Source organism: Canis lupus, chromosome 2 (assembly GCF_011100685.1).
Source record: "Canis lupus familiaris isolate Mischka breed German Shepherd chromosome 2, alternate assembly UU_Cfam_GSD_1.0, whole genome shotgun sequence".
NCBI classification, from domain to species: domain Eukaryota; kingdom Metazoa; phylum Chordata; class Mammalia; order Carnivora; family Canidae; genus Canis; species Canis lupus.
The window spans coordinates 76,712,739-76,738,052 of NC_049223.1; the positions used below are offsets into that span (position 1 = coordinate 76,712,739).

General features: G+C 58.4%; 1 protein-coding gene across 14 annotated transcripts in view; it reads left to right on the forward strand.

The window, feature by feature from the left end:
* The window catches only part of HSPG2 (heparan sulfate proteoglycan 2), a 99,591-nt gene that overhangs the window by 52,835 nt on the left and 21,442 nt on the right, over positions 1–25,314 (forward strand). For 4 of the 14 annotated variants that reach the window (XM_038531680.1, XM_038531682.1, XM_038531686.1 and 1 more), the window contains 40 exons: positions 518–679; positions 788–964; positions 1,137–1,316; positions 1,435–1,553; positions 2,200–2,311; positions 2,489–2,602; positions 2,686–2,813; positions 3,172–3,258; positions 3,709–3,758; positions 4,083–4,177; positions 4,473–4,613; positions 4,871–5,062; positions 6,068–6,106; positions 6,662–6,763; positions 7,332–7,529; positions 8,176–8,259; positions 11,008–11,100; positions 11,413–11,493; positions 11,675–11,905; positions 13,513–13,626; positions 15,364–15,491; positions 15,617–15,703; positions 16,448–16,506; positions 16,699–16,866; positions 17,019–17,129; positions 19,043–19,143; positions 19,253–19,433; positions 20,095–20,220; positions 20,329–20,481; positions 20,566–20,708; positions 21,013–21,148; positions 21,241–21,395; positions 21,619–21,769; positions 22,466–22,635; positions 22,730–22,877; positions 23,297–23,448; positions 23,628–23,763; positions 23,861–24,012; positions 24,775–24,910; positions 25,065–25,216. In XM_038531680.1, the coding sequence (XP_038387608.1) occupies positions 518–679; positions 788–964; positions 1,137–1,316; positions 1,435–1,553; positions 2,200–2,311; positions 2,489–2,602; positions 2,686–2,813; positions 3,172–3,258; positions 3,709–3,758; positions 4,083–4,177; positions 4,473–4,613; positions 4,871–5,062; positions 6,068–6,106; positions 6,662–6,763; positions 7,332–7,529; positions 8,176–8,259; positions 11,008–11,100; positions 11,413–11,493; positions 11,675–11,905; positions 13,513–13,626; positions 15,364–15,491; positions 15,617–15,703; positions 16,448–16,506; positions 16,699–16,866; positions 17,019–17,129; positions 19,043–19,143; positions 19,253–19,433; positions 20,095–20,220; positions 20,329–20,481; positions 20,566–20,708; positions 21,013–21,148; positions 21,241–21,395; positions 21,619–21,769; positions 22,466–22,635; positions 22,730–22,877; positions 23,297–23,448; positions 23,628–23,763; positions 23,861–24,012; positions 24,775–24,910; positions 25,065–25,216 (5,244 nt within the window). The remainder of the gene's footprint in view (positions 1–517; positions 680–787; positions 965–1,136; positions 1,317–1,434; positions 1,554–2,199; positions 2,312–2,488; positions 2,603–2,685; positions 2,814–3,171; positions 3,259–3,708; positions 3,759–4,082; positions 4,178–4,472; positions 4,614–4,870; positions 5,063–6,067; positions 6,107–6,661; positions 6,764–7,331; positions 7,530–8,175; positions 8,260–11,007; positions 11,101–11,412; positions 11,494–11,674; positions 11,906–13,512; positions 13,627–15,363; positions 15,492–15,616; positions 15,704–16,447; positions 16,507–16,698; positions 16,867–17,018; positions 17,130–19,042; positions 19,144–19,252; positions 19,434–20,094; positions 20,221–20,328; positions 20,482–20,565; positions 20,709–21,012; positions 21,149–21,240; positions 21,396–21,618; positions 21,770–22,465; positions 22,636–22,729; positions 22,878–23,296; positions 23,449–23,627; positions 23,764–23,860; positions 24,013–24,774; positions 24,911–25,064; positions 25,217–25,314) is intronic. The other 10 variants (XM_038531688.1, XM_038531689.1, XM_038531692.1 and 7 more) reach the window with 7 other exon arrangements.

Consider the following 25,314-nt stretch of genomic DNA (forward strand, 5'->3'; position numbering starts at 1 on the left):
TATACTTCTCAAAGTACTGAGAAGACTTAAATGAGACGATGGATGAATAGTAGCCAGCACAGTGCATGAAACACTCCATAAAGAGTAGCAGCAACTTTTAACCGAGTTGCTTTACTTCAGATCTTTTTTTTTTAAGATTTTATTTATTTACTTATTCCCCTTGTCAGAGAGAGAGGCAGAGACACATACAGGCTTCCTGCAGGGAGCCCGATGTGGGACTCGGTCCTAGGACCCCAGAATCATGTCCTGAGCTAAAGGCAGATGCTCAACCACTGAGCCACCCAGGCGTCCCACTGTATTTCAGATCTACATGTGTTTCTGAGCCTCCCACCAACCAAAGAGAAAAGGGAAAAAAGATAGGTTGCATAAGCTCCCATTAATTGGGAATTGTTCCCATGGTGGCAGCCCTGCTTACAAGTGCTCTTTCCGTGGCTTTCCTGACCTTGGGTCCCCATCTAGAATGTGGGCAGATTAAGCTGGAAGCTCCAGGCAGCCCCTCCCGTGGGCCATCCTGCAGCTCCCAGCTCTGTGCCTGCAGAACAACGTGGTGGGGCGTCTGTGCAATGAGTGTGTCGCCGGCTCTTTCCACCTGAGCACTCGTAACCCTGATGGCTGCCTCAAGTGCTTCTGCATGGGCGTCAGTCGCCAGTGTACCAGCTCCTCCTGGAGACGTGCCCAGGTACCCACGTGGGTGGGAGGGGAGACAACTGGGATCCCCGAGCCCCAGGGTGGACCATGAGCCGGTCCCAGCCCCCAGCCACCGTGCCGGTCTCTCTCCCTCTCACAGGTGCAGGGGGCTTCTGAGGAGCCCGGGCAGTTCAGTCTGACCAACGCCGCAGGCACCCACACCACCAGCGAGGGCATCTCATCACCCCTGCCTGGGGAGCTGGTCTTCTCTTCCTTCCACAGCCTCCTGACCGGACCCTACTTCTGGAGCCTCCCCTCACGCTTTCGTGGGGACAAGGTGGGCAGGGGCTGGCGGGAGAAAAGGCATTCTGGGCAGCAGGCACAGCACAGGCAAAGGCCGGGAAGCAAGAGTATTATGGTGCCTTCGGAGAAAAGGTGGAAGACGTGGCTGGTGCAGGGGCATGGCTGGATGCGGGACCTCAGCTGAGCATGTCTACCCTGTGTCCCAGGTGACCTCCTATGGAGGAGAGCTGCGCTTCACAGTGACCCAGAGGCCCCAGCCTGGCTCCACGCCCCTGCACGGGCAGCCCCTGGTTGTACTGCAGGGCAATGGCATCGTCTTGGAGCATCACACTTCCCAGGAGCCCAGCCCCGGCCAGCCCAGCACCTTCACCGTGCCCTTCCGGGAGGTGAGCAACACGCCCCGGAGCCTTGCTGGGGAGGGGTGGGCGCCCTGCCTGTCTCACTCAGGGGTGTCAGTATTTCAGGACGTCAGGGCTTACAGCACATGTGTCCTCTCCTTGGCAGCAAGCATGGCAACGGCCTGATGGGCAGCCGGCCACACGGGAGCACCTGCTGATGGCCCTGGCGGGCATCGACACCCTCCTGATCCAGGCGTCCTTCAGCCAGCGGCCAGCCGAGAGCAGGTGTCTGGGGCCAGGGCGGGAGGACAGAGGGGCTGGGGCCAGCGGTTCCAGTCTAAGCAGTGCGATGTGGTGTGGCCAGACTGCCAGCTCTCCCACATGCAGGCTGTGTGGTCTTTGGTGCCTCATTTTCCCCATCTGTAAAATCAAGATCATGGGGCCTCTGTTTGGTCGGGCTCCCTAGAAGCAAAGCTGAGATGAGGATTGCGGCAGCACACCACTCACAGTGAGAACGTGGGAGGGAGGGGGAGGGAAGGACAGACGGACGAAGGAAGGGGAAGTGGCCAGACAAGGAAGCAGTCTCAGATAAAGACAAGCCTCAGCCTCACCCCACAGGGAGCTCTGCTTTAGAGCAAAGGGGCTTTTGTATGCTCGGTCACCCTGTCCTTGTCACCCCCAGGGTGAGCAGGGTGGTATGTTCTGCCCAGGAAAGGAAAGCTCAGTCCCCGGAGAGAAAGTTGCAGGTGTAAGGCATTCGCCTCGGCCCTTACAGCAGCTGGAGGATGGACCCCCAGCTGGGGAGCCAGACGGGGCCCCACAATATCACAGCAGGGCTGATGGGAGAATTAACGACATGATCACACGTGGAGCTCCAGGGATGCCTGGCCCAGAACGTGTGCTTGTTCATAGTGGGTCTTGTCATTTCCAGGGTCTCTGGTATCAGCATGGACGTGGCTGTGCCTGAGGACACCGGCCAGGACCCCGCGCTGGAAGTGGAGCAGTGTACCTGCCCACCCGGGTACCGTGGCCCATCCTGCCAGGTGAGGCCTGCAGCCCTGCCCACCCGTGCGCCAGCCACCTCCTTAGTGCTTCCCGGCTCCTCCCCCTTTAGCTCTGCCGTCATCCCCAGGCCCACACCAGCCCCGCCACCCCGTGGGCACTGCCCTGAATGGGCCCTGCCAAGGAGGGTCCTCCTACTGCCACCTTCTTGCCCCTAGGACTGTGACACAGGCTACACACGCATGCCCAGCGGACTCTACCTGGGCACCTGTGAGCGTTGCAGCTGCCATGGCCACACGGAGGTCTGTGAGCCTGAAACAGGTACCTGCCAGGTGAGTCCTGCCCTCCTTCCTTCCGACCTCAGGGATCTGTGGCCTGCAGGGGCCCAGCCTCAACCTACGCTCTGCCCCTCCAGGGCTGCCAACACCACACGGAGGGCCCTCAGTGTGAGCAGTGCCAGCCAGGATACTACGGGGACGCCCAGCGGGGGACGCCGCAGGACTGCCAGCCATGCCCATGCTATGGAGCCCCCGCTGGTGGCCAGTGCGTCCAGCCCCTGCCTGTACCTGCCCTTTCCTGAAATATCCCCTGCCCCCTTCCAGACTCCCTTCGTCCCAGTCCCTTCTGAGAGGCAGTGGTTAAATCCTGGCCTCCCCACCACCAGGGGCCTGTGTCACTTTGTGTGAGATATGCTTCCGTCACTGGGCCTCAACTTCCTCATCTGTGAAATGGAGATAATGATACACCCCAGCTTGGCCACCCGTGTGAGAGCTGAATGAAGACTCTTAGCACAGGGCCTGGCACATATCTCGCTTGCCCACTCTTTGTCTCCCTGCTCCCCTGGTCCTAAAGGAAGGGCTGCTGGCCTTCTAACTAGAAATTTGTCCCCCCCCCCCATCAGGGCTACCCATACTTGCTTTCTGGACACCGACGGCCACCCCACCTGTGACGCGTGCTCCCCAGGCCACAGCGGGCGTCACTGTGAGAGGTGAGGCAGGTGGTGGGCAGATGGGGAGCGTGCGGGAGGGGCTGCCCCAGAAGCTCCCACTCTCCCCTCACTCAGGTCCCCAGAGGACAATCAGCTCCCCTCCCCGAGAACCTAAAACCTCAGAGATCTAAGCCTGCAGTTCACCTCCAGCCTCTGCCCCCACCCCCACCCCGGCCAGGCCAGGGCTTTCCCAGAAAACCCCTCATTCCTGCAAAAGGTCCTGGGTTCAGGGCCCGATCATGCTCACTCACTGGCTCGGTGGCCTCAGGCCTGTCCCTGCCCTCTCCCCCCATCTCCCTATCTGTAAAATGGGCGAGTTAGGCTGATTGATTCCTTCCCACACTGTGAGGCCTGGTTCCAGCCTGAGTCCAACAAGGGCCCCTGGCAGTCCTGGGCTCACAGCAGGCTCCCCAGGCTCTGCCCTCCCTTCACCCCATGCTTTCTCCCTAGGTGTGCCCCAGGCTACTATGGCAACCCCAGCCAGGGCCAGCCATGCCAAAGTGAGTAGGGTTGGGGAGGCCTTTGGGGTTGGGCTCCCCTGTCTCCCCCAGGGGTGGATCTGGGTCAGAGCCTCAGTTCTCCTTCGACCTGCACCAAGTGACTTTACCTTTCTGCGCCTCGGCTGCTTTATCTGTACAATGGGTGTAGTAAAAAGCTCACTGGCTCCAGAGAGCTGCTATGAATGGATATAACGCCTCCGTGTGGTAGGTGGTCAGAAATAAATACTCCCTCCCTGGGTGGTGAGTTAGACGCCTAGACGGTGGTGGAAGTGAGGGTGCGTGGAGGCGGTTTGGGTTTCCAGCTCTGGCTTCCCTCTACCTCAGGAGACGGCCAACTGCCAGAGCCTATCGGCTGTGGCTGTGACCCCCAGGGCAGCGTCAGCAGCCAGTGTGACGCCGCTGGCCAGTGCCACTGCAAGGTTAGCTCAACCCCCTGCTGCCTCTGAGTCCCCGAACCACAGCCATGGTGGCTGCCCTGCTATTCCCTCTCACCGTACCCTTGGGGCCGTCCCGGAGCCCCCACCACCTATCCCGAGGCCCCATCTCTGCCCCACTGTTCAGAGCCCGGTGGGAAATCAGGAAGCCTCTGATGGGAGCGGGGCCTAGGCACGGGGGCTGCAGGGGCTCCCCAAGAACTGCGGGAAGTGGCTGGGAGGCTGGAGGTACCAGAGATCCGCCCGAGCCCCACACCCACCCTTCTGTCCGTCCTCCCAGGCCCAGGTGGAAGGCCTCACGTGCAGTCACTGCCGGCCCCACCACTTTTACCTGAGTGCCAGCAACCCCGACGGCTGCCTGCCCTGCTTCTGCATGGGCATCACCCAGCAGTGTGTCAGCTCCTCCTACACCCGCCACCTGGTAAGAGCGTGTGCGCCGCCCCTCTCCGAGTCACCCCTGGGGCTGGGCAGAAAGCTGGCGTCCCCTATGCCTGTGAAGGCACCCACCCCCCCGACCCCGTTATTGCTTGTGTCAGCACAGAGCCCAGCACCCCTTTCTTCTCCCCAGTGGCCTCCCCATTGCCCTGTTATTTCTGTCCTAGCCCTGCTCTCAGCAACCCTCACCCCATGACCCACCCCTGAGCCCACGCTGACACCCTGTCCTCTCTCTGCTGCTAGATCTCCACCCACTTTGCCCCCGGGGACTTCCAAGGCTTTGCCCTGGTGAACCCCCAGCGGAACAGCCGCCTGACCGGAGGCTTCTCGGTGGAACCTGTGCCCGAGGGCGCCCAGCTCTCCTTTAGCAACTTCGCCCACCTTGGCCATGAGTCCTTCTACTGGCAGCTGCCGGAGCCGTACCAGGGAGACAAGGTGTGATGCGCGGTGAGGGCGGGCAGGCTCTCCCCGGTCCCCGGTTCCGAGCCAGGCCCTGCTGAGCCCCGAGGCCAGCGGGGACTCAGACACAAGTTGACCTCAGAGCAGGCGTCGGCCACATTGTGCATAAGCGTGTGACCTTTGGGGTCGGATAGGCTTCAGTCTAAACCCAGCTCTGCCATTTATCAGCTGACTGCCTTTTGATAAACCTCAGCTCCAGGGTGGCTGGGAGGATGGGAAGCCGTGCCTGGCACACGAGAAGTGCCCTCCTGTTAATGATTATTAGCTTTCATGCAACAAAGAGGTCCTGGGTGAGGCCCTGGAAACACAGGGACAAATGACACAGCACAGTTTCAATTTCATCCATTTGCTCCCTCAACGTTCTCTCGTCTGTGCTATTGGCTCCGTGTCTAGTGTGATACTAATTCTGATTATAGGTCATCGTTATTGAGCCCTCACTGTCCCGGGCATTGCTCCAAGTGTTTGTACTTGTAAATCACCTCTACTGCCCCATGTCCCATGGGAAAACAGTCAGAGGCTGCCCTGGGATACTGCACTGGTCAGGGAGGAGCCGCGGTTTGGTGGGGAGGTGGTGGTGATGGTGGTGGTGTGGGGTACAGGATCTTAGGGGCAGACTCCAGAGCAGCCTGCCCAAATATGTTCCTCGAACTGTCCATGCCCCCCAGTGGCACCCAGGGAAAGATGGTCTTGGTATAGGAGTCCCCTGCTGGCTGAGGTCAGGGCTCAAGCAGTTGTGTCCCCTCACCCAGGATTCCAGGGAGGTCAGGGACACAGGAGGGACAGTCCCCAAGCTGCCCTGTCCTTCCGTGGACAGACCCAAGTATTGCAGCCTCCTCCCCAGGCTGACCTTCTTTCTAGTCCCTTCTCCCTCTCTGGTTCCACCACTCCTGGCTTCCCTGTCTGCCTCTCTACTGCTCTGGCCTGCAGTTCACAGACCTCTTTCCCTGACTCCCTCTCTTGGCGTTTCCCTATGCCCCGCAGAGGGAGGCATATTTTGCACAGATGCGCCGGGCTCACAAGGTAGGCCCATGATCCGAGTGGTGTGAAATGGATGTGACACAGTCGTGGTGTTTTTGGAGGCTGTCAGTCCCGCATGGAGAAATGCCCAGTGCCCAAGGAAATGTGGGTCTGCATGAACCCAGGTAGTGCCTGATGGCCCCGCAGTCAGGGCACTGGTGTGCCCCAGCCCTGCAATGCCAGGAATTAGAGCTCAGAGGGTGTGTGTCCCATCTGCTCCGTGGTCTGGTCCTGGCACCTGCTGTCTGTGGCCAGAGTGGTGGCCGAGGTGACAGGGAAACTGACTCGATGCTAAACCACATGACCATACCTGGCCCACCAGGTTACCCTAGCACTGCCTCCCAAGCAACCTCCACTAACTCTCTGTGTGTGTGCGTATGCCCCTTCAGCAGCCTGGAGTTAACCCCTGTGTGCCAGCCCGGAGCGGGGAGTGTGCATCTTCCTCCCCAGCCAGTGTGGGCCTCTCTGGCCACTGTATCCATGGGGAGAGGTCACTCCCCCGGGCTCCAGCGCTGGGGCCCTGGGAGATCTGAGCTGGCCTGTGCCCTCCCCCATCAGAACCGCACGTCCCTCTCAGAGGAGCAGTTGCGGACAGCTATGACACCTGGGAGGACCATGGGGCCCCCGAAGGGCAGGGGCCGGGCACAGCGGCCATCACAGGTAACTCCGGGTCTGGCCGGGACAGGCTGCGTCTGGGGCCCCGTTCAGACCAGAGAGTATAGTTCAAGCAAGAGCCTTGAGCTGAGGTCCTGACCTTCCCAGACCATTTCCCCCAACCCAGGCCCCAGCCTAATGCCCAGGCCACTCCAGGGTTGCCCTGGGGAAACGTTCCAGAGCTGTGAAGGGCTTGGGCTGGCACCATGGGCATGCCTGTAGGTGAGGCCCAAGGAGCAGCCTCCCCAACCACAGAGGCCCCTTGGGCAGCCACCAGCCGCGCTCGCCTGAGCTGGACAGAGCTGTCGACCTGCCTCTGGCCAGGACATATCCTCTGTATGGCCGTCTCCCCGTGGGCATCTGGGCCCATCCCAGGACGACCCCTCCCTCAGGTTCATGAGGAGCAAGAGAACTTCAGATGCAAGGGCCAGAAGGCCAGGTATTCGAGAAGAGCTAGCACAGAAGTAGGGGGCTCCCTGGGCCTCGTGTGGCCTGAGGGGAGGCGAAGCGTCATGATGTCTTTCTGTCCCTCTCTGCTCCTTCCCTCTGTCCTCCCTCTCTCCCGGTCCCCCAGCTGGATGAGGCCCAGAGGCGGATGGATGCCGAGATCTGGGAGCTCCTTTCTAGCTTTGCTGCCCACCCCCACCCCCCCGCCGGGGGGCTCTTATCCCGTCCACAGCCTGCAGCTGCTCTGCAAGCAGCTCCACTTTCTTCCTCCTCCTCCTTCTCTTCCTCCTCCTCAGCTTCTGGGCCTTCCTCAGCAGGCTCTCAGGTATGTGCCGAGGCACCCGCCAGGAGACCCCCACCTGCCATGTTTTCTAGACTTCAGTTGGTTCTGAACCAACTCAACAAATTCCACTGTTTCTGCCCACTACCTGGACTCTTAGTTACCTCTTAGTTACCTGTATTTTATTTTAAGATTTTATTTTTAAAGTCACCTTAACACCCAATATGGGGCTCGAACCCACAACCCCAAGATCAAGAGTCGCATGCTCCACTGACTGAGCCAGCCAGGGGCCTCTCAGCTTTCCCTTTAAATCAACCCCGTACCAAGTCCTTTGTGCTAGTCATACATTTTCCAATAGACAATACCCACGGAATTTCTAAATGTTTTCTGGTGCGCCGTATCCATCGTTGTGGGGTCCCCAGGAGGCACAGGGCAGACACGAGGAGATGCCAACTCAGCCACGCTCAGTGAGAGCAGTTGAGGTGGTGTCTGGGTTCAGGGTTGGGGAGCAAGTTGTCCCAAGAGCAGAACTTGAGCTTTGGGTGGGGGGCTTCCTCCTCTGGGCCTGCCTCGAGGGTCTACGTGCGTGTGCATGTGTGTGTATCCCTGCCAGGGCTGTAGCTGTGCTCTTGCCCGCCCCCCACCCCCAGCCCTCTCAGCAGCTGTCACTGCCTGTCCTTCTCTCTCCTAGTTCTCTCTCTCCTACAAAGGCTTCTCTCGGCTTCCTGGGAGCCTCTATTATTGGCAGCTGCCCCAAGCCTTCCTGGGGAACAAGGTAACAAGGACTTGGGGGGTAGCAGGGTGTCATCGAATCCTAGAATATTCAAGAGCCCTTTGTCAAAGCCCTTTAAGACCCAGACGAGGGATCCCTGGGTGGCGCAGCAGTTTGGCGCCTGCCTTTGGCCCAGGGCGCGATCCTCGAGACCCGGGATCAAATCCCACGTCGGGTTCCCGGTGCATGGAGCCTGCTTCTCCCTCTGCCTATGTCTCTGCCTCTCTCTCTCTGTATGACTATCATAAGTAAACAAAATTAAAAAAAAAAATTTGTTAAGACCCAGACGGGGGATACCTGGGTGGCGCAGCGGTTTGGCGCCTGCCTTTGGCCCAGGGCGCGATCCTGAAGACCCGGGATCGAGTCCCACGTTGGGCTCCCGGTGCATGGAGCCTGCTTCTCCCTCTGCCTGCTTCTCCCTCTGCCTGTGTCTCTGCCTCTCTCTCTCTCCCTCTGTTACTATCATAAATAAAAAAATTAAAAAAAAAAAAAGAAGATCAATTTAAAAAAAAAAAAAAAGACCCAGACGGGTAGACCAAGGCCCAGAAAGAGGAAGGGACTTGCCTGGGTCCCACGTGGAGCTGAGACTGTCTCACCCAGGAGGCTTTACCCTGTGTCCGGATCACTGACCTAGCCCTTGGCTCCGCACCTACTCCTTCAGGGAACGTTCATTTAGCACTTCCTGTGCGCTGTGTTGTGTGTGGGCAGAAGACGACCCTGGCCTCCCCAGCTCACTGTTCCTCCGATTGTGGCTCCTGTCATTGTCAGCATCGTCAATAATAGCATTGTTGTTACCGTTGGCGTAGCGTTAGGATTGACATCAGCTCTATGTTGTTCCAAAAGACAGAATGCCTCTTAAGAATACACATAACAGGGACGCCTGGGTGGCTCAGCGGTTTGGTGCCTGCCTTCGGCCCAGGGCGTGATCCCAGAGTCCCAGGATCGAGTCCCACATCGTGCTCCCTGCAGGGAGCCTGCTTCTCCCTCTGCCTATGTCTCCGCCTCTCTCTGTATGCCTCTCTTGAATAAATAAATAAAATATTAAAAAAGAAAAGAATACATATAACATGCAGTAAAATGACATTCAGAGAAGCAGATAGGACCACACGGTCCAGGGGGAACTGAGGATGAAAAAGACTTGCTAAAGCCGAGGGCAGAGCCAGGGGTCACGAGAAGCTGGCAAGCTTGTAGGCCGTGCATCCCGCAGGCACTCTGCTCAGTGCAGTATTTTACACAGCCTATGTTACTTAATCTTTGTGCTACCCTTCAAGTTACTTTGTTTTTTAAAGGAAAATTTTATTTATTTGAGAGAGAGAGAGTGCGTGTAAAAGAGAGGGAGTGCAAGCAGGGGAGAGGGGCAGAGGGAGAAGCAGACTCCGCATGGCAGGGAGCCCAATGTGGGACTCGATCTCAGGACCCTGGGGTCATGACCTGAGTTAAAGGCAGACCCTTAGCTGACTGAGCCACCTGGGCACCCTCTTCAAGGTACTTTTCCACATTTTATTATCACTTCCATTACCCTCAGAGAGGGTAAGTGACTTGTCCAAGGCTGTCCAGCCAGTACAGCTGGACTTGAACTCCAGTCTTACACTTGACAGTCTGTTCCCTGAACCACCCTGCTGCACATGCCTGTGGCTTGGTCCTAGATGTGGCAACGGACTTGCCGACATCCAAAGCAAGCAGGAAACTGCTTCGGCGTTGTCCGGTTACACCTCACAGTTCCTTACCTCACTCTGATCTCATGGAGAACATCCTCAGGACTGGTGTAGCTCACGGCCTGGCATGTAGTCAGTAGGCATTTAATAAATGCTCACCAACTGAATGAACAAATGTGCTAGACCTGACATACTGTGATACCGATCTGAACATCTGCCCTGGTGGCAGAGGAGAGAAAGTTCTGGGGCAGAGCCAGGGCCTTGGCTGCCCATGTGAAAGCCCCCAGCAGGAGGCCTAAGGACTCTTCCAGTTATGAGCAATAAAAAAACTCACGTCCAGCTGGCTGGTATGCAGCAGAGAATCTACTGACTCCTGTAACTACAAAATCCAAGGATGCTGGTATCAGGCATGGCTGGGTCCCGGGTCCCTGCTGCTTTTATCTCAATTGGCATCATTCTCTGTCTTCCACTCTGGCTAGTAAAAGGAAGTGTCTTTGTTCCAGTGGAAAGAGCAGAAGTGCCAGGTTTTCGTGTCCATCCCTGAGGAGTGGAAGAGAGAGCGGTAGAAGATGGCACACTCGCCAGGCCTGGCTCGTGTCTGCCCTCAAACCACATGGCCCGCATGCAGGACATAATTTTCTTTCAAGGAAACCAAGGCCACAGTTTGGCAAAAAGCGGGCAAATGGATCCTAAGCAGACACAACCCAGCTGCCCAAGAGACAAGACCTCGGAAGGCCCACCCTCGGGCCTGCCCCCACGACCGGAGCCTTTGGGCCTTCTGCGGCCTGCAGGCCCTCGTGCTGGTCACCGTCAGGATCCCCGTCTACTGTATGGGAAATTTCTCCCAATGGAAAGGGACTTGGAGCTTGTTTGCTGAGTCATCAAGCTGCGCAGGGTCACCACCAGCTGGCCCAAGGCTCTGAAGGGATTGAGAGGTGTCCTGTCTCCTGGGCAAGCAGAGGCCATGCACGAGGACCTCTGGTTGAATGGAGGGGACAGCGCAGGTGCAAAAGCGCCTTGAGGGGCTCCGCCCACTCACCTGTAGGGTCCCTGAAGGCAGAGTCAGGCCATGACTATAGGGCTTGCGTCTTTGCAGGTGGCGGCTTATGGTGGGAAGCTGCGGTATACCCTCTCCTACACAGCAGCGGGGCAGGGCAGCCCGCTCTCTGACCCTGACGTCCAGATCACGGTAAGCACATGGATCCCAGTCCCGTGGGCACCCTCGGTGTCCTTTCAGCCCAGCACTCAGCCGGCCTGGCATGAGCTGGAGGGCTAAGGCCTATGCCCCCCACTGCCACCATCCAGTTAGACACTAGCCGGGCAGAGGCCCAGCTGCTGGGAGAAGGCGGCAGTGAGCATGTACCCGCTTGCTCTGGGCACATGAGCTTGGGAAATCAGAGAGGTGGGAGGCTGGTGTGACGGAGAGGCTGGGACCAGTGGAGGACTCCTGTGTCCCTGAGAGCCCCTCGGTCCCCCCCAATCCTGCTGGTATCTCCCCCAGGGCAACAACATCATGCTGGTGGCCTCCCAGCCAGCGCTGCAGGGCTCTGAGAGGAAGAGCTTTGAGATCATTTTCCGAGAGGTAAGAGGCGCCCGACAGTACCGTGTCTGACACTCCCCCATCCCCACCCTGCTTTGACACCAGCCACCCCTGCCTGTCCCCAGCCGGTGCCTGGAGGCTGGGGGTTCGGGTAGGGGGTGCTGCACGAATAGCTCACAAAGCCCAACACCCCGCACCCATGCTTGCTCTTTCCCCCACCCAGGAATTCTGGCGCCGGCCTGATGGGCAGCCGGCCACCCGTGAGCACCTCCTGATGGCGCTGGCTGACCTGGATGAGCTCCTGGTCCGGGCCACGTTCTCCTCGATGCCCCTGGCAACCAGCATCAACTCAGTCAGCCTGGAAGTCGCCCAGCCGGGGCCCTCGGAGGGACCCCGGGCCCTGGAGGTGGAGGAGTGTCGGTGTCCTCCGGGCTACATTGGCTTATCCTGCCAGGTGGGTGGGGCCAGCCCGGACACCTGTGCTCTAGTTCGGCCGGGGCAGCAAGCTGGTCATCTGGCATTTCCATGACCTGTGATTACTGCCATAACTAGCGTACGGTGCAGAATCTCATTCTTCCTGACACCCCCGAGAAGTGTGTAATTATCCCCTTTTGACAGATTCTTTTTAAGTAGAGGCTCTGAAGGGTGAGTGCTTACCCAAGGGCATACAGCTACATTCACCCAAGCTAAGACCCAGCTCTTGCTCCCAGAGTGCCCCCCAGAGACAGGGAGACAATACCAGACACAGGTTACCCTTGGCCAAAGCAGAGCATAGGCCTGCCTCAAGGAGGCAAACTGTGGAGCAGGGTAGGATTCCGGGCAGGAGGGCAGGATTAGCAGAAACTCAGAAGGAGGAATGTATGTAGGGTACGTATGTAGCCTGCAATGCAGAAGGGTCACCCCTGGAAAGCTGGGCGTGGGTGGGGGGCAGGGACCACTTCCTTGGGCCCAGAACAAGGCTCCGTTCAGCAGGGCATGCCAAGCTGTGAAGGGAGTGCTGTGATCTGCGCTGGGCCTCTGGAAAATTCTTCTGCCCCGGGGAGAGATTAGGAGTCCTATTTAGAGGGAGGGCGGTGGGGGGGAGCAGAGGGTGTCAGTCGCAGAGAACATAAGAGAGCGTCCTCAGGGTTTGGCTGGAGACCGTACCACCGAGTTTCTAGGCACACGGCAGGCACCCAGTCAACACCAGATGAGTGAATTTGGAACTGAGCAAGGGGGGCGGCGGGAGGGGAGGGGGCGGGCTGCAAGGCTAGGTGGGCGGCCAGGAGGTCAAGTGGGGGAACAGCCAGCACCCGGACTCAGGAACCCCCCAGTGGAAAGCGCACACCTCCGCAGTCTTACATCTGTGCCCCTTTGCTGTGGCCACAAGAACTTTCAAATCCAAATAGATGAACTGCACATCCTTTGAAGTGATAAAATTTAGCACATTTTGAAGGAGAAGTCCTGGGGTGAGCAGAATAATCCCGTGTGCACATTTTCTGCAGCGAAGCAACGCAGATTTATAAACATCCCTTTGAAATGGTTGGGGTGGGAGGGTCTGGAGGGGTTTCAAAGGAGGGGTAGTGAATAGAAATTCTTTGTTTCCAGAACCCATGATTACTCACGTAGAATGTGTAAAAACATCCTCAATCGTATGTGTGCTGCCTCTTTCACTTCATTTAGTGAATGTAAGGCAGTTGTGAAAATCTCCAGGGGCTCATTCCAAATCTGGGTCTCCTGAACCTGGGTTTTTCATCAGAGAGTGAAGTTTTTCAATAGAGACCCTGCCAGAAGAATTTTCAGAAACAAAAAGGGCAAAATGGAGAAGGGTTCTCCGTTAAGGGTGACCTGCAATTTTAGTAACTTCAGAGTGGCTGGAGGTGGCAGGCAGGATGGGGACAGACAGGGTCCCCAGCTTCCAGAGTGAAGACAGAGAGAGGATGCTGGGGTGGGGGGAGGGCTGGGCCTGGGATTTCCCAGCCTGGAGCCAATGGGAGCCTAGACTGGAGAGATGCTGGAGGGAGAGGATTCTGGTCTGTAGTACCACAGTGGAGATAGAGACCAGCCCTCCTCTCTCCCTAGGACTGCGCCCCGGGCTACACGCGGACTGGCAGTGGGCTCTACCTCGGACACTGTGAGCTGTGTGAATGCAACGGCCACTCAGACGTGTGCCACCCAGAGACGGGGGCCTGTTCGGTAAGCTGCAAGCAGGGCAGGGGCAGGGGTCAGTTTATTCTGGCCAGGTGGGGGGGGGGCACTGGGGCTGCCCGAGAGGCAGGGAGAGGTGGGCTTGGCAAGGTAGGCCGAGGCCCAGGGGTGGGACAAAGCTCCTGGACCCGCAGTCTGTGGAGTGGGGGGGAGGTAGTGCTGCAGACATGGTAGGTCGGCCAGAATGTTAGAATAACATCTTTCTTTATAAAAAAAAAAAAAACGTTGGTTCCTGCTATGTCATATCACCAGAGTGACACTTGTTGTCTGTGGAGGAATCAGGCTACAGAGACAAACCAAAAAGAAAGTAAAAATCCCCTATAATCCTACCACCTGAAGGTAATCATTGTCAGCATTAGTGTGAGTGGAACTCTTTTGTTTTTTTCTTGGGCTAATATTTACACATATCAATATGCCTTTTGTTTTACAAATAAATATATCATCATTGTGTTTGATGATCAGCTTTATTTACTTAACAAGTTCATGAACATCTTCCCAGATCATTAAATGCGTGTTTGTCTGGGAACTTTTCAGAGAGGTGCACACGCACGTAGGCTCCCCCCAGGTGTGTGGTCAGGGACTGGGTGGTTGACAGATCCACAGCTAAACCCAGAGCAAGGAACAGGGGCTGTTAATAAAATAAACACAGATCTCATTGGAGGAGAACATAAAACCCACACATATTTTCTTTTCTTTTTTAAAGATTTTATTTATTTATTCATGAGAAACACAGAAAGGAGAGGGAGGAAGAGGCAGAGGGATCATGCATGGAGCCTGAAATGGGACTCGATCCCGGGTCTCCAGGATCACACCTCGGCCGAAGGCGTCACTAAACCGCTGAGCCACCCGGGCTGCCCAACCCACACATATTTTCATGATGAAGCATGAATTACAAAGCTCTGCCCCCACCCACCCAAGTGTATGCCTTTACTTTTCTCTGATGTCACAGGCATTTGGGTAGAAAAATGTGACAAGTGCAATCAACATCATCCTCTTGAAAAAAATATTTTATTGGTGCGCCCGGGTGGCTCAGTCAGTTAAGCTCCCAACTCTTGGTTTTGGCTCAGGTTGTGGTCTCAGGGTTGTGGAATTGAGCCCCAAGGTGGGCTCCGCACTCAGCACAGAGTCTTCCATGGCATTCTCTCCTCCCCCCCCCACCCCCTCACAGGTCACATGCACTCGCTCGTGCTTGCTTTCTCAAAGAAATAAATTAATCTTTTTAAATTTTTTATTAAATTTGTATTTCAATTCCAGTATAGTTAATATACAGTGATATATTGACATCATCCTTTTTTTTTTTAAGATTTTTATTTATTAACTCAGAGACACAGAGAGAGAGGCAGATACATAGATAGAGGGAGAAGCAGGCTCTCTGCAGGGAGTGCAATGCGAGACTCGATCCCAGGACCCCAGGATCACGACCTGAGTCAAAGACACTCAACCACTGAGCCACCCAGGCACCCCAACATCATCCTTTTTGATAGCTCTGGGGGTGGATGTTCATTTTAATTTATCCAGCTCCCTGTTTATGTTTGTTTCCAGCATTTTGCTTTTATAAACATCACTGAGGTGAACATCCTGTAGTGAGATCTTTGTGCCACTCTACAATTACTTCTTTAAGTAGGCTTACAAACCTGGAATTTCCAGGTCAAGGGATTATAGAATCGTACAGTTTTTGGTAAATGTTGCCAAATGGTGAGCGGCCGACACCCTTGTGCCTTGTAGCAGTGCCAGCACAACGCCGCTGGGGAGTTCTGTGAGCTCTGTGCACCTGGCTACTATGGAGATGCCACAGCTGGGACACCTGAGGACTGCCAGCCCTGTGCCTGCCCACTGACCAACCCGGAGAACATGTGGGTGCCCTCACTCAGGGCCCAAGGAGGAACTCCCACTGGGGAGCAGAGGGCACCAAAGAAGCGGAGGGGGTAGGGTGGAGAGTGGGTGTCCTGTGGCCTGACCTCTGCCTCCCCCATCCCAGGTTCTCCCGCACCTGTGAGAGCCTGGGGGCTGGTGGGTATCGCTGCACAGCCTGCGAACTTGGCTACGCTGGCCAGTACTGTGAGCAGTAAGTTTGCAAATAGAACGGATGGTGGGCGGGGCGGGGGGGTGGGGCATGTGCTAGACTCCTAGGTAAGAGCCCTGGGTGCTGTTGCTCAGAAAGGTCCCTGCCAGGATCACATCCCTCCCCTGCCCCAAACTCACCCTTCCAGGAGTCCCCATTATCCTTGAGCCAAGCCCAAGCTCATCCCACTTTTGACACCCAGACCTACCATAGGTGGGCTTAACCTCTTGACTTCCCAATGTTCAGGTCTTTCCACGTTCCCTCTACCTGGAACATTCCTCAACCCTCAGACTTCCCCTTCCCAGCTAACTCCTGTTTGGCCTTCTAAGCTCAGCCTCATGCACTCATTCAGCATGTTTTTATTGAGCAACTACTGTCCCTCATTCTCATTTACAGTTTCCATGTTGGTTTCCCCACAACTGAGTTCTCTAAGAGTGTCATGGTGTTCACTGTCCTATTTTCATAACCTAGCATAATAGTTGCTTAATAAATGCTTGTGGAATGAATGTTTCCCTGGAGAATACAGGCCTTATTATTAGCCTTGTTACCCAACCCGATGACATTGCCCTCTGCTCCCCTTCCTCAGCTCAGTGAGACCGTGTGTTGGGGTCCCTTTGATCTATAAAGTCCCACCGGGGTTGCGAGCCTCCCTTCCCCACGGGCTTCTGGCTCCCCAAGCCCACCGTGAGGCGTGGAGTCCCCTGGGCTCAGGGGCCTGCCAGAGCTGGGCTTTGTTCTACCTTACAGGTGTGCCCCCGGTTACGTGGGTAACCCCAGTGTGCGGGGGGGCCGATGCCTGCCACAGGGTAAGTGGGATTGTGGCCCTGGGTGAGGGTGATGGGCAAAGCAGTGAGCCTAGGAAGTTGGAGGACTACTAAGGCCAAAGAGAGGAGACAGGGCTGAGGGAGGGGCCTGCCAGTCTTTGGGAAGACAGACCTGCCACAATGCCATGCGGTGGGAGCCGCCTGCCTGAGCGGCCTCTCCTGCCCTTTCTCCAGCAGATGCAGCCCCGCTGGTGGTCCAGGTGCATCCAGCTCGGAGCATAGTACCCCAAGGTGGCTCCCACTCCCTGCGGTGCCAGGTCAGTGGGAGCCCACCTCACTACTTTTACTGGTCTCGTGAGGATGGGCGTCCCGTGCCAGGCAGCACCCAGCAGCGACACCAAGGTACCCATAGCCCCAAGCCCCTCAGCCCTGTGAGCTCACCCTGCTGGGAGGGGAGGCACAGGCCTATTCACTGGGATCCTATCCTTACACACAGGGCCACGTGGGGGAAGGGATGCATCTGCACTGACAAGCTCCCATCCTCTTCCCACCAGGCTCTGAGCTCCACTTCCCCAGCGTCCAGCCCTCAGATGCCGGCGTCTACATCTGCACCTGTCGTAACCTCCATCACGCCAATACCAGCCGGGCCGAGCTGCTGGTCACTGGTGAGTCCCTGCGCCTGCACCTCCCCACGCCCATCTGTGCTGGGCTGGACCGTGGACACAGGCGGAGAGCACGTTCCTCTGCTGGAGGGGGTGGTGGTGCTTAGACAGGGGTGCCGGCCACAGAGATGGAGAGATAATGGGGCAGAGGCTAGTTTTAGAGGCAGATTCAGCAGGACTTGGTTGTCGTCACCGAGGGAGAAAGAGAGGCTAGGCTAATCCCCTCGGGTCTGGACTCCAGCAGTAGGCAAATGAGATAGAATATTTTCACTTGGGCTCCCCCAAAGCTGAGTCTGGCATGAGGATCCACATGCCAGTGGTTTATTTGGGAGGGGAAGGGGAGGCAGGAAAGAGAGGGCATCCCATAACAGGCATGTTCCCGAGCACATTCCCACCGTGGGTGTTTATTGCTGAATGCAGCCAAAGAAATTCTGGGAAACTCTAGAGTAAAATATCTACCTTGGAGTCACCCCACCCCAGGTCTAAGTGATGAGGCCTATTTGAGGAGCACCAGTTCCCCCTGAACACTGTACCACCTGAGGGGTGGGCACGGTAGTCTCCAGCTGCCTGAGAAAGACCTCAGGCTTAGAAATGCAGCAGCTGACAGAAGTCAGACAGGCGGGCCCTGGAGAGACAGGGCCAGGGGATGTGGGCAAGGCACCCACAACACCTGCTACAGAGGGCATCACAGCGTTGGCTTGGGACTAGTTAAAGTTTGAGAAAACATCTAAGCAGGTACAGCAGGCAGGCATTTGGGGATGAGTCTGGAATTCAGGAGAGAGGCCCTGGCAGGGAATGAATTCGAGAACTGTTGGCTCAGAGATGGTGTTTAAAGCCATGGAACAGAAGGAAATTACCCAGGGAGAGTATGGCCCAAGGACGGGGCCTACGGAGCCCCCAGGAGCTCCTGCTCAGACATGTCAAGTAGAAGCCAAAGGACAGCAAAAGGGGCAAAGCAGGTGCAGCCGGTGAGATAAGAGGAGAGCAGGGGATGTGATGTGTTGGGGGTCGTGAGGAGAGGGGGCTCCCGAGAGGCATGGTCAGCCTCACCAGACACCCTGGGGAGGTCAGATGTGGGCAGAGGGCTACCCTCAGAGGTCACACTTGGACAAGAGCCATTTTCAGTGGAGAGGAAGGGTAGAAACCAGACTGGACGGAGGCAAAGAATGGAGGGGAAGGCCAAGTATAGACAGCAAATATAGACAGCACTCTCAACAGTCTTGGCTCTGAAGGAAGGCCAAAAAATGGGGCAGTAGCGGGGGGGAGCATGAGGTCAAAGGAGTGTTTTTGAAGGTAGAAAATTCTAGAATGATCCATGGAGAGAAAGAGAGAGAGAAGGGACTGATGTAGCAAGAGAGTGCCCAGCCCCGGGGTGGGGGGAGTCCTTGGGAGGGGATGGAAGGACAAAATGGGGCTGGGGTGATGGGAGGGGAGGGTCCATCCTGCAGGGAGCAGGCTTGGGAAGATGGGCCAAGTCCTGCCTCGTAGTTTCGATTTGCCCAGCGAGTGTGAATTGAAGCTCTTGGCTGTGGATGTGGAAGGGGGGTGCGGGTGGGTGGAGAGGGTGGGAGGAGGTGCGAAATCGTTGGGGAGGATGGAAACTCGAACCAGACAGAGAAGCCCAGTTGCAATGAAGCACGAAGTATTAGGAGCAATTTTGTGCTCTGTGATCCTGAAGTGGAGCCAGGTGGACTCGTGGCACAGTGCTCTCTGATCACAGCCCGCGGCTGCTCAGGGTCAGCAGGAAGAAGGTGGACCATGGGGTTGAGCCAGGGTGCCCGAGGAGGGAGACACCAGGGAACAGAGTGGAATCTAAGCGAGCCTGGAAGGGCAGCACCACCCAGACAGGGCGATGGAGAGAGAGAGAACCACAGGAGAGAACCACCCAGCTTACGGGGCGCCTCCTGTCCCCGCAGAAGCTCCGAGCAAGCCCATCACAGTGACAGTGGAGGAGCAGCGGAGCCAGAGCGTGCGCCCCGGAGCCGACGTCACCTTCATCTGCACAGCCAAGAGCAAGGTGGGCAGAGCAGGGCGTGGGCATCAGGAAGGGAGGCTCGGCTTCCGGTGGGTGTCTCCCGCCTTCACCTCTGACCCGCCCGCCGTCCACCTCCCTGCCTCACCCACAGTCTCCGGCCTACACCCTGGTTTGGACCCGCCTGCACAACGGGAAACTGCCAACCCGGGCCATGGACTTCAACGGCATCCTGACCATTCGGAACGTGCAGCCGAGTGACGCGGGCACCTACGTGTGCACTGGCTCCAACATGTTTGCCATGGACCAGGGCACAGCCACGCTGCATGTGCAAGGTACGCGGTTCATTTCCGCAGCTGGCCCACCAGGACCGTGACCATTTCTTCAGTCGGCTGACGGTGTGTGAGCCTCTGCGCTGTGCTAGGTCCTGGCTAGGCTCTGAAGCAGTGGGGGAGAGGACAAGCGGGGGCTCTGATCCGGATACAATAGGCCTGGGAGCAAATGAAGAAGCAACATAATGCTACATGGTGATGAGGGCTGGGATAGGAACAGACAGCGGGGTGGTCAGGGAAGGCCTCTCTGAGGAGCTGACATCTGGGCAGAGAGCTGAAGGAAGAGGAGGTGCTCAGCCACTGGAAGAACTGGCAGTGTTCTTGGCAGAGGAAGCAGCATGTGCAAAGGCCCTGAGGCAGGGGCGTTTTGATGCGTTGGAGGACCCGCAGGGCCAACGTAGCTTGAGCTATGGAAGGGGGGGTAGGTGAGGAAGTTGAAGATGTGGCCAGAAGTGGATCACAGCAGAGTTCAGATTTTATCCTAAAAGCCTTAGAGAGCCACGGACAGGCCTGGAGTAGGGACGTATGAAGAGCCCATGGACATTTTAAAAGCTCTCTGTGGCCACTCCGTGAACAGACCATAGGAGGCTAGAGCAGAGGCAGAGAGAGCAGCAAGGGGGACCCTCCCCACCCTGACCACCTCCTCCCTCTCCGCCCCTGTCAGCCTCGGGCACCCCATCGGCCCCCGTGGTCTCCATCCATCCGCCGCAGCTCACCGTGCAGCCCGGGCAGCTGGCCGAGTTCCGCTGCAGCGCCACAGGGAGCCCCGCACCCACCCTCCAGTGGACAGGTGACGCCGTGGCAGGACGGCCCCTGGGGATCGCTGCTCCTGGACGTGGGGGGCCAAGGCTCTGGCGATGCCAGTGCCAGTGGTGCTGACCCCACCTGTCTCCATCAGGGGGCCCCGGTGGCCAGATCCCTCAGAAGGCCCAGATCCACGGCGGCATCCTGCGTCTGCCAAACATCGAGCCCTCGGATCAGGCCCAGTACCTGTGTCGTGCCCATAACAGCGCCGGGCAGCACGTGGCCAGGGCCGTGCTCCACGTGCATGGTGAGGGCACAGGGCCGAGGGTGGAGCGCAGCGCGGGGGCGCCTGGCAGCGCGGAGAGGGGTTGTCACGGCGTTCTGTGTGCAGGGGGCAGCGGGCCCAGGGTCCAGGTGAGCCCAGAGAGGACTCAGGTTCACGAAGGCCGCACCGTGAGGCTGTACTGCAGGGCCGCAGGTGTGCCCAGCACCACCATCACCTGGAGGAAGGAGGGGGGCAGCCTCCCCCCGCAGGTGAGGAGATCTTTCCGGGGCAGAGTCCCAGCACCTGCCACCTTCACTGCCGCCTTCCCGCCCCGTTTCCTGCCCCGTCTCTTCCTCTCCTGGTTTTCCTCACTTCCCAAAGCGTAGCGCTGGTGGGTAGCAGCTGCCGGCCTCTTGCTTCGCCGCCTGGCCCTGCCCTCCGTGTCCAGCGGGGCCCTGGCCTCGGCTCCGTGCTCGCCTCTGCCCCTTAGGCGCCCCTACCCCCCCTCGCGGGCCGGGCCTGGCCGGGCTGCCTCGCCCCCTCGGGCAGCTGACCCTTGCCCCTGGGCGGCAGGCCCGGTCCGAGCGCGCCGAGATCGCCACGCTGCTCATCCCGGCCATCACGGCCGCCGACGCCGGCTTCTACCTCTGCGTGGCCACCAGCCCCGCGGGCACCGCACAGGCCAGGATCCAAGTGGTTGTGCTTCCAGGTGCGGGGCCTCTGGGGTCTGAAAGAGTGGGGAGGGCAAACCAGGGCTCCCCCAAAGCTGACTCAACCCCCGCGCCCCCGCTCTGGCCCCAGCTTCAGGCGCCAGCTCCCCGCCAGTCAGAATCGAGTCTTCCTCACCCACCGTGACCGAAGGCCAGACCCTGGACCTCAACTGTGTGGTGGCAGGGCTGGCCCACACCTCCATCACCTGGTACAAGCGAGGAGGCAGCCTGCCCCCCCACAGCCAGGTACGAGGGCACCCGGGGCCGATCCTTCCGGGCAGATGCTTCACACAGCCCCGACGCCCTCCACCAGCGACGGCCAGCCCTATTGCCGGCCCTCGCCTCTTCTGTCGTGGGGCAGCTCAGGGCGGAGCCAGGGGGAGCTCCATGACCCACTCACCACGGCTCAGAGGGAGTCGTGACGACGACCGGCCTCGTCCCCTCACGCCTCTATCCCCCCCTGCCCCAGGTGCACGGCTCCCGGTTACGGCTTCCCCAGGTCTCACCAGCTGATTCTGGAGAATACGTATGCCGAGTGGAGAACGAGGCAGGCGCCAAGGAGGCCTCCATCATCGTCTCTGTCTTCCACAGCACCCACTCGGGCTCTAGCTACACCCTAGGTGAGGAGCCACGTGGGGCTGGGCCGGGGCCGCGTCCTAGGACCTCCCCACTGTTCCCAGGGGAGGTGCCTGTGGTCTCTTCCGGAACCTCGGGGAAGAGGGGGCGCTCTAGACGGGCTCTGGTCACTTGAGGGGTACTGAGAGTGAGGGTGAGGTTGACCTGGCTTACCTGGGGCCTGACAATGAGGATGCTGTTTCAGACGGCGTCGGGGGGTGGGGGGCAGCAGAGTCGGGATTACACTGAGCTGGGAGTCAGGCTGACCTGGATTTCAATCCTGCCTCTACCCTGTATCCAGCTTTGAACTAGTTGAACTTCCACATTTTAGGGCCTCAGTGCCCTCACCTGTAAAATGGGGACAATACCACTACCATGTGTTGTTAGCGGGTGACAGACACTGGCTAGAGGAGAGTTGTGACATTACTGTCTGCATCCGCTGGCCTGCTTTGGTTGCCTGCAGGCCGTAGTAGCTCATCACAGCTCAGGAAGTCATAGGTGGACAAATGGGCCTCGAATTCGAAGTTAGAGGTGGGTGAGGGAAGGAGGGGCCTGACTGGCCATGCCAAGATAGAAAAGCAGGGTCCCAGGCTCAGAAAGGCTTCCCGTCAGCCCTCCCCTGCTAGGGCCTCGGCCTCTGCCCCGGGGCTGCGGGACTGGGGCTCAGGAGCCCAGGCCTCTCACTAGTTCCTCTCTACCAGCTCCGGAGGGAGCCCCAGCTCCGGGCGGCTCCCAGCCCATCCGCATCGAGTCCTCCTCCTCCCACGTGGCCGAGGGGCAGACCCTGGACCTGAACTGTGTGGTGCCCGGGCAGGCACACGCCCAGGTCATGTGGCACAGGCGCGGGGGCAGCCTCCCCGCCCGGCACCAGGTACGGCAGGCCCTGGGACCAGCCTGCTGCAGGGGTGGACAGGGCCCCTCCGGCCCCCTCCGGCCCCCTTCCAACCCTCTCTGTTTGCCCTCAGACCCACGGCTCGCTGCTGCGGCTGCACCAGGTGTCCCCGGTCGACTCGGGCGAGTATGTGTGCCGCGTGATCCTTGGCTCTAGGCCCCTGGAGGCCTCTGTCCTGGTCAACATCAAGGCCACCAGCTCCCCTGCGGGCTCCATCCCTGGTGAGTAACTGCCCAGGACAGGGCAAGCAGGAGGGCCTTCCAAGGGGCTGAGGTCCTAGCGACGCCTGCTGCCATCGGGAGGGTGGGACAGAGGCCCACACTGGAGCTGGCGACTCCACTTCTCTAAGCAACCTGCCATCTTCCTATCACTTTTCTCTGACCACGCAACGGTCTCCTCTTCCTCTCTCTCAGCCTCAGCTACCCTCCTCTCCCCCACTTCCTTGCTCCCTTCTACAAGGCTCAGCCCCTGCCCTGGCCCTCTGCTCAGGGCGACTCAGCTGAGGACATCAAACCCAGGCCACCAAACCCCAAACGTATGAGAGCCTGAGCTCAGAAGACCAGGCCGGTCTGGCTCAGAGGTGGACCGTTCTTGCCCACTCTTCTGGGGGCACCTGCTACCGCTGCTTCTTTCCCCACAGCCCCAGGACCTGTCCCACCTGTCAGGATCGAGTCCACATCCCCCACGGTGGCCGAGGGGCAGACCCTGGATCTGAGCTGTGTGGTGGCAGGGCAGGCCCACGCCCAGGTCACGTGGTACAAGCGCGGGGGCAGCCTCCCCGCCCGGCACCAGGTGCGTGCTGGCAGAAAGGTGGGAGGGGCTGGCCAGGCCGAGCTCTGGGCAGTGAGTTGAGGGGGTCCTCGCCCATGAGCTGAGCGGCTGGCAGTTCCCAGCTCGGAGGAGCAGGGCAGAGGGGCGTCTGCTGGGCTACGGGAAGCCCCCATCTCACATCCCTGCCCCTGTCTGCCCAGGTCCGCGGCTCCCGCCTGTACATCTTCCAGGCCTCGCCAGCCGACGCAGGCGAGTATGTTTGCCGGGCCAGCAACGGGATGGAGGGCTCCATCACAGTCACAGTAACCAGGACCCAGGGGGCCAACTTCGCCTACCGTGAGTGGGGCCAGCAGGTTGGGCTGGGACGGAAGGCAGGGCCAGGCGGGAACAGCTGTAGAGAACTGGAGTGACCGGTGACCGTCTTTTCCCCCAGCTCCGGGTAGCTCCCAGCCCATCCGCATCGAGTCCTCCTCCTCCCACGTGGCCGAAGGACAGACCCTGGACCTGAACTGCGTGGTGCCCGGCCAGGCCCACGCCCAGGTCACGTGGCACAAGCGCGGGGGCAGCCTTCCCGCCCGACACCAGGTACAGGCCTAGAAGATGGGCAGGCCAAGAAGGAGACAGGAGGGAGGCCCTGGGTGGTGGAGGTCAAGGATGGGAAGGACTGGAAGCTCCTCGGAGTCAGGGAAGCCTTGGACCCCATTGTCCAAGGGTGTCCAGGTGTCTAGCACCATGGTTAGAACCCAGACTCTAGGGCTGGCCAACCTAGGTGTGAATGCTATTTCCCCCACTTACTAGCTTGTGACCTTAAGCGAGTTGCTTAGCCTTCCTGTGCCATTGCTTCAACATCTGTAAAATGGTATCTGTCTTATATAATTGTTTTAAGGGTGAAGTGAGTTAACATCCCTGCAAAGTGCTCAGAGCTCTGGCACGTAGAAATTGCCCAACTGTTATTACCGTACTGTTAGCTGTTATTAATATTACTGTGTTTTAAAGAGTTGAGGATGCTATCGATTGCAAGGTGTGCTATTATTCTTTGTACCTCTAAGGAAGAAAAGCTGCCATTTGTAACTGTAAAATTATTCCCCATAAGACAAATTATTCACCGTAAGACACATCTTGATTTCAGAGACATTAAAAAGTGTCTTAGAAGCAACAGAAAGTGGAATTAATGTTTGCCCAGTTCTCCATGGCTCCTCCTGGCCACCTCCTACTCTTGGGACAAGTCTCTCCCTAAGCAAGACAGTGGATGGCCAGGCCCCAAGGGTCAGAGTGAGGCAGGGCTGTAGGTTACAGGTGTAGGGGCCTCGTGAGGGCCCCCTCTGAGCTCACCTCCATTCTGGCCAGACCCACGGCTCACTGCTGAGACTACACCAGGTGTCCCCAGTTGACTCGGGCGAGTATGTGTGCCGCGTGGTGGGTGGCTCGGTGCCCCTGGAGGCCTCTGTCCTGGTGACCATTGAGCCTGCAGGCTCTGTACCCGGTAAGCAGTCCTGGGGGTAGGGCAGGGTTAGGGGCCCAGCCGTGGGAGATACTGGCAGGACCCCACGAGACCAGTAGCCCTTACATTCACACACACACCCACCCCCCACCCTCCCCTCCTAGCCAGGGACTCACCCTCTGCCCTCTGTCCCCAGCGTTGGGGGTCACCCCCCCTGTCCGGATCGAATCATCGTCCTCCCACGTGGCGGAAGGGCAGACTCTGGATCTGAACTGCCTGGTTGCTGGGCAGGCCCACGCCCAGGTCACGTGGCACAAACGCGGGGGCAGCCTCCCCGCCCGGCACCAGGTAGGAAGCAAGAGAGCTAGGGGGGAGCCTGAAGGACCCTCGTGACTACAGAGTAGGGCATCCAGGCTTTGAATTCAGGCGTACCTGAGTTCAGACAC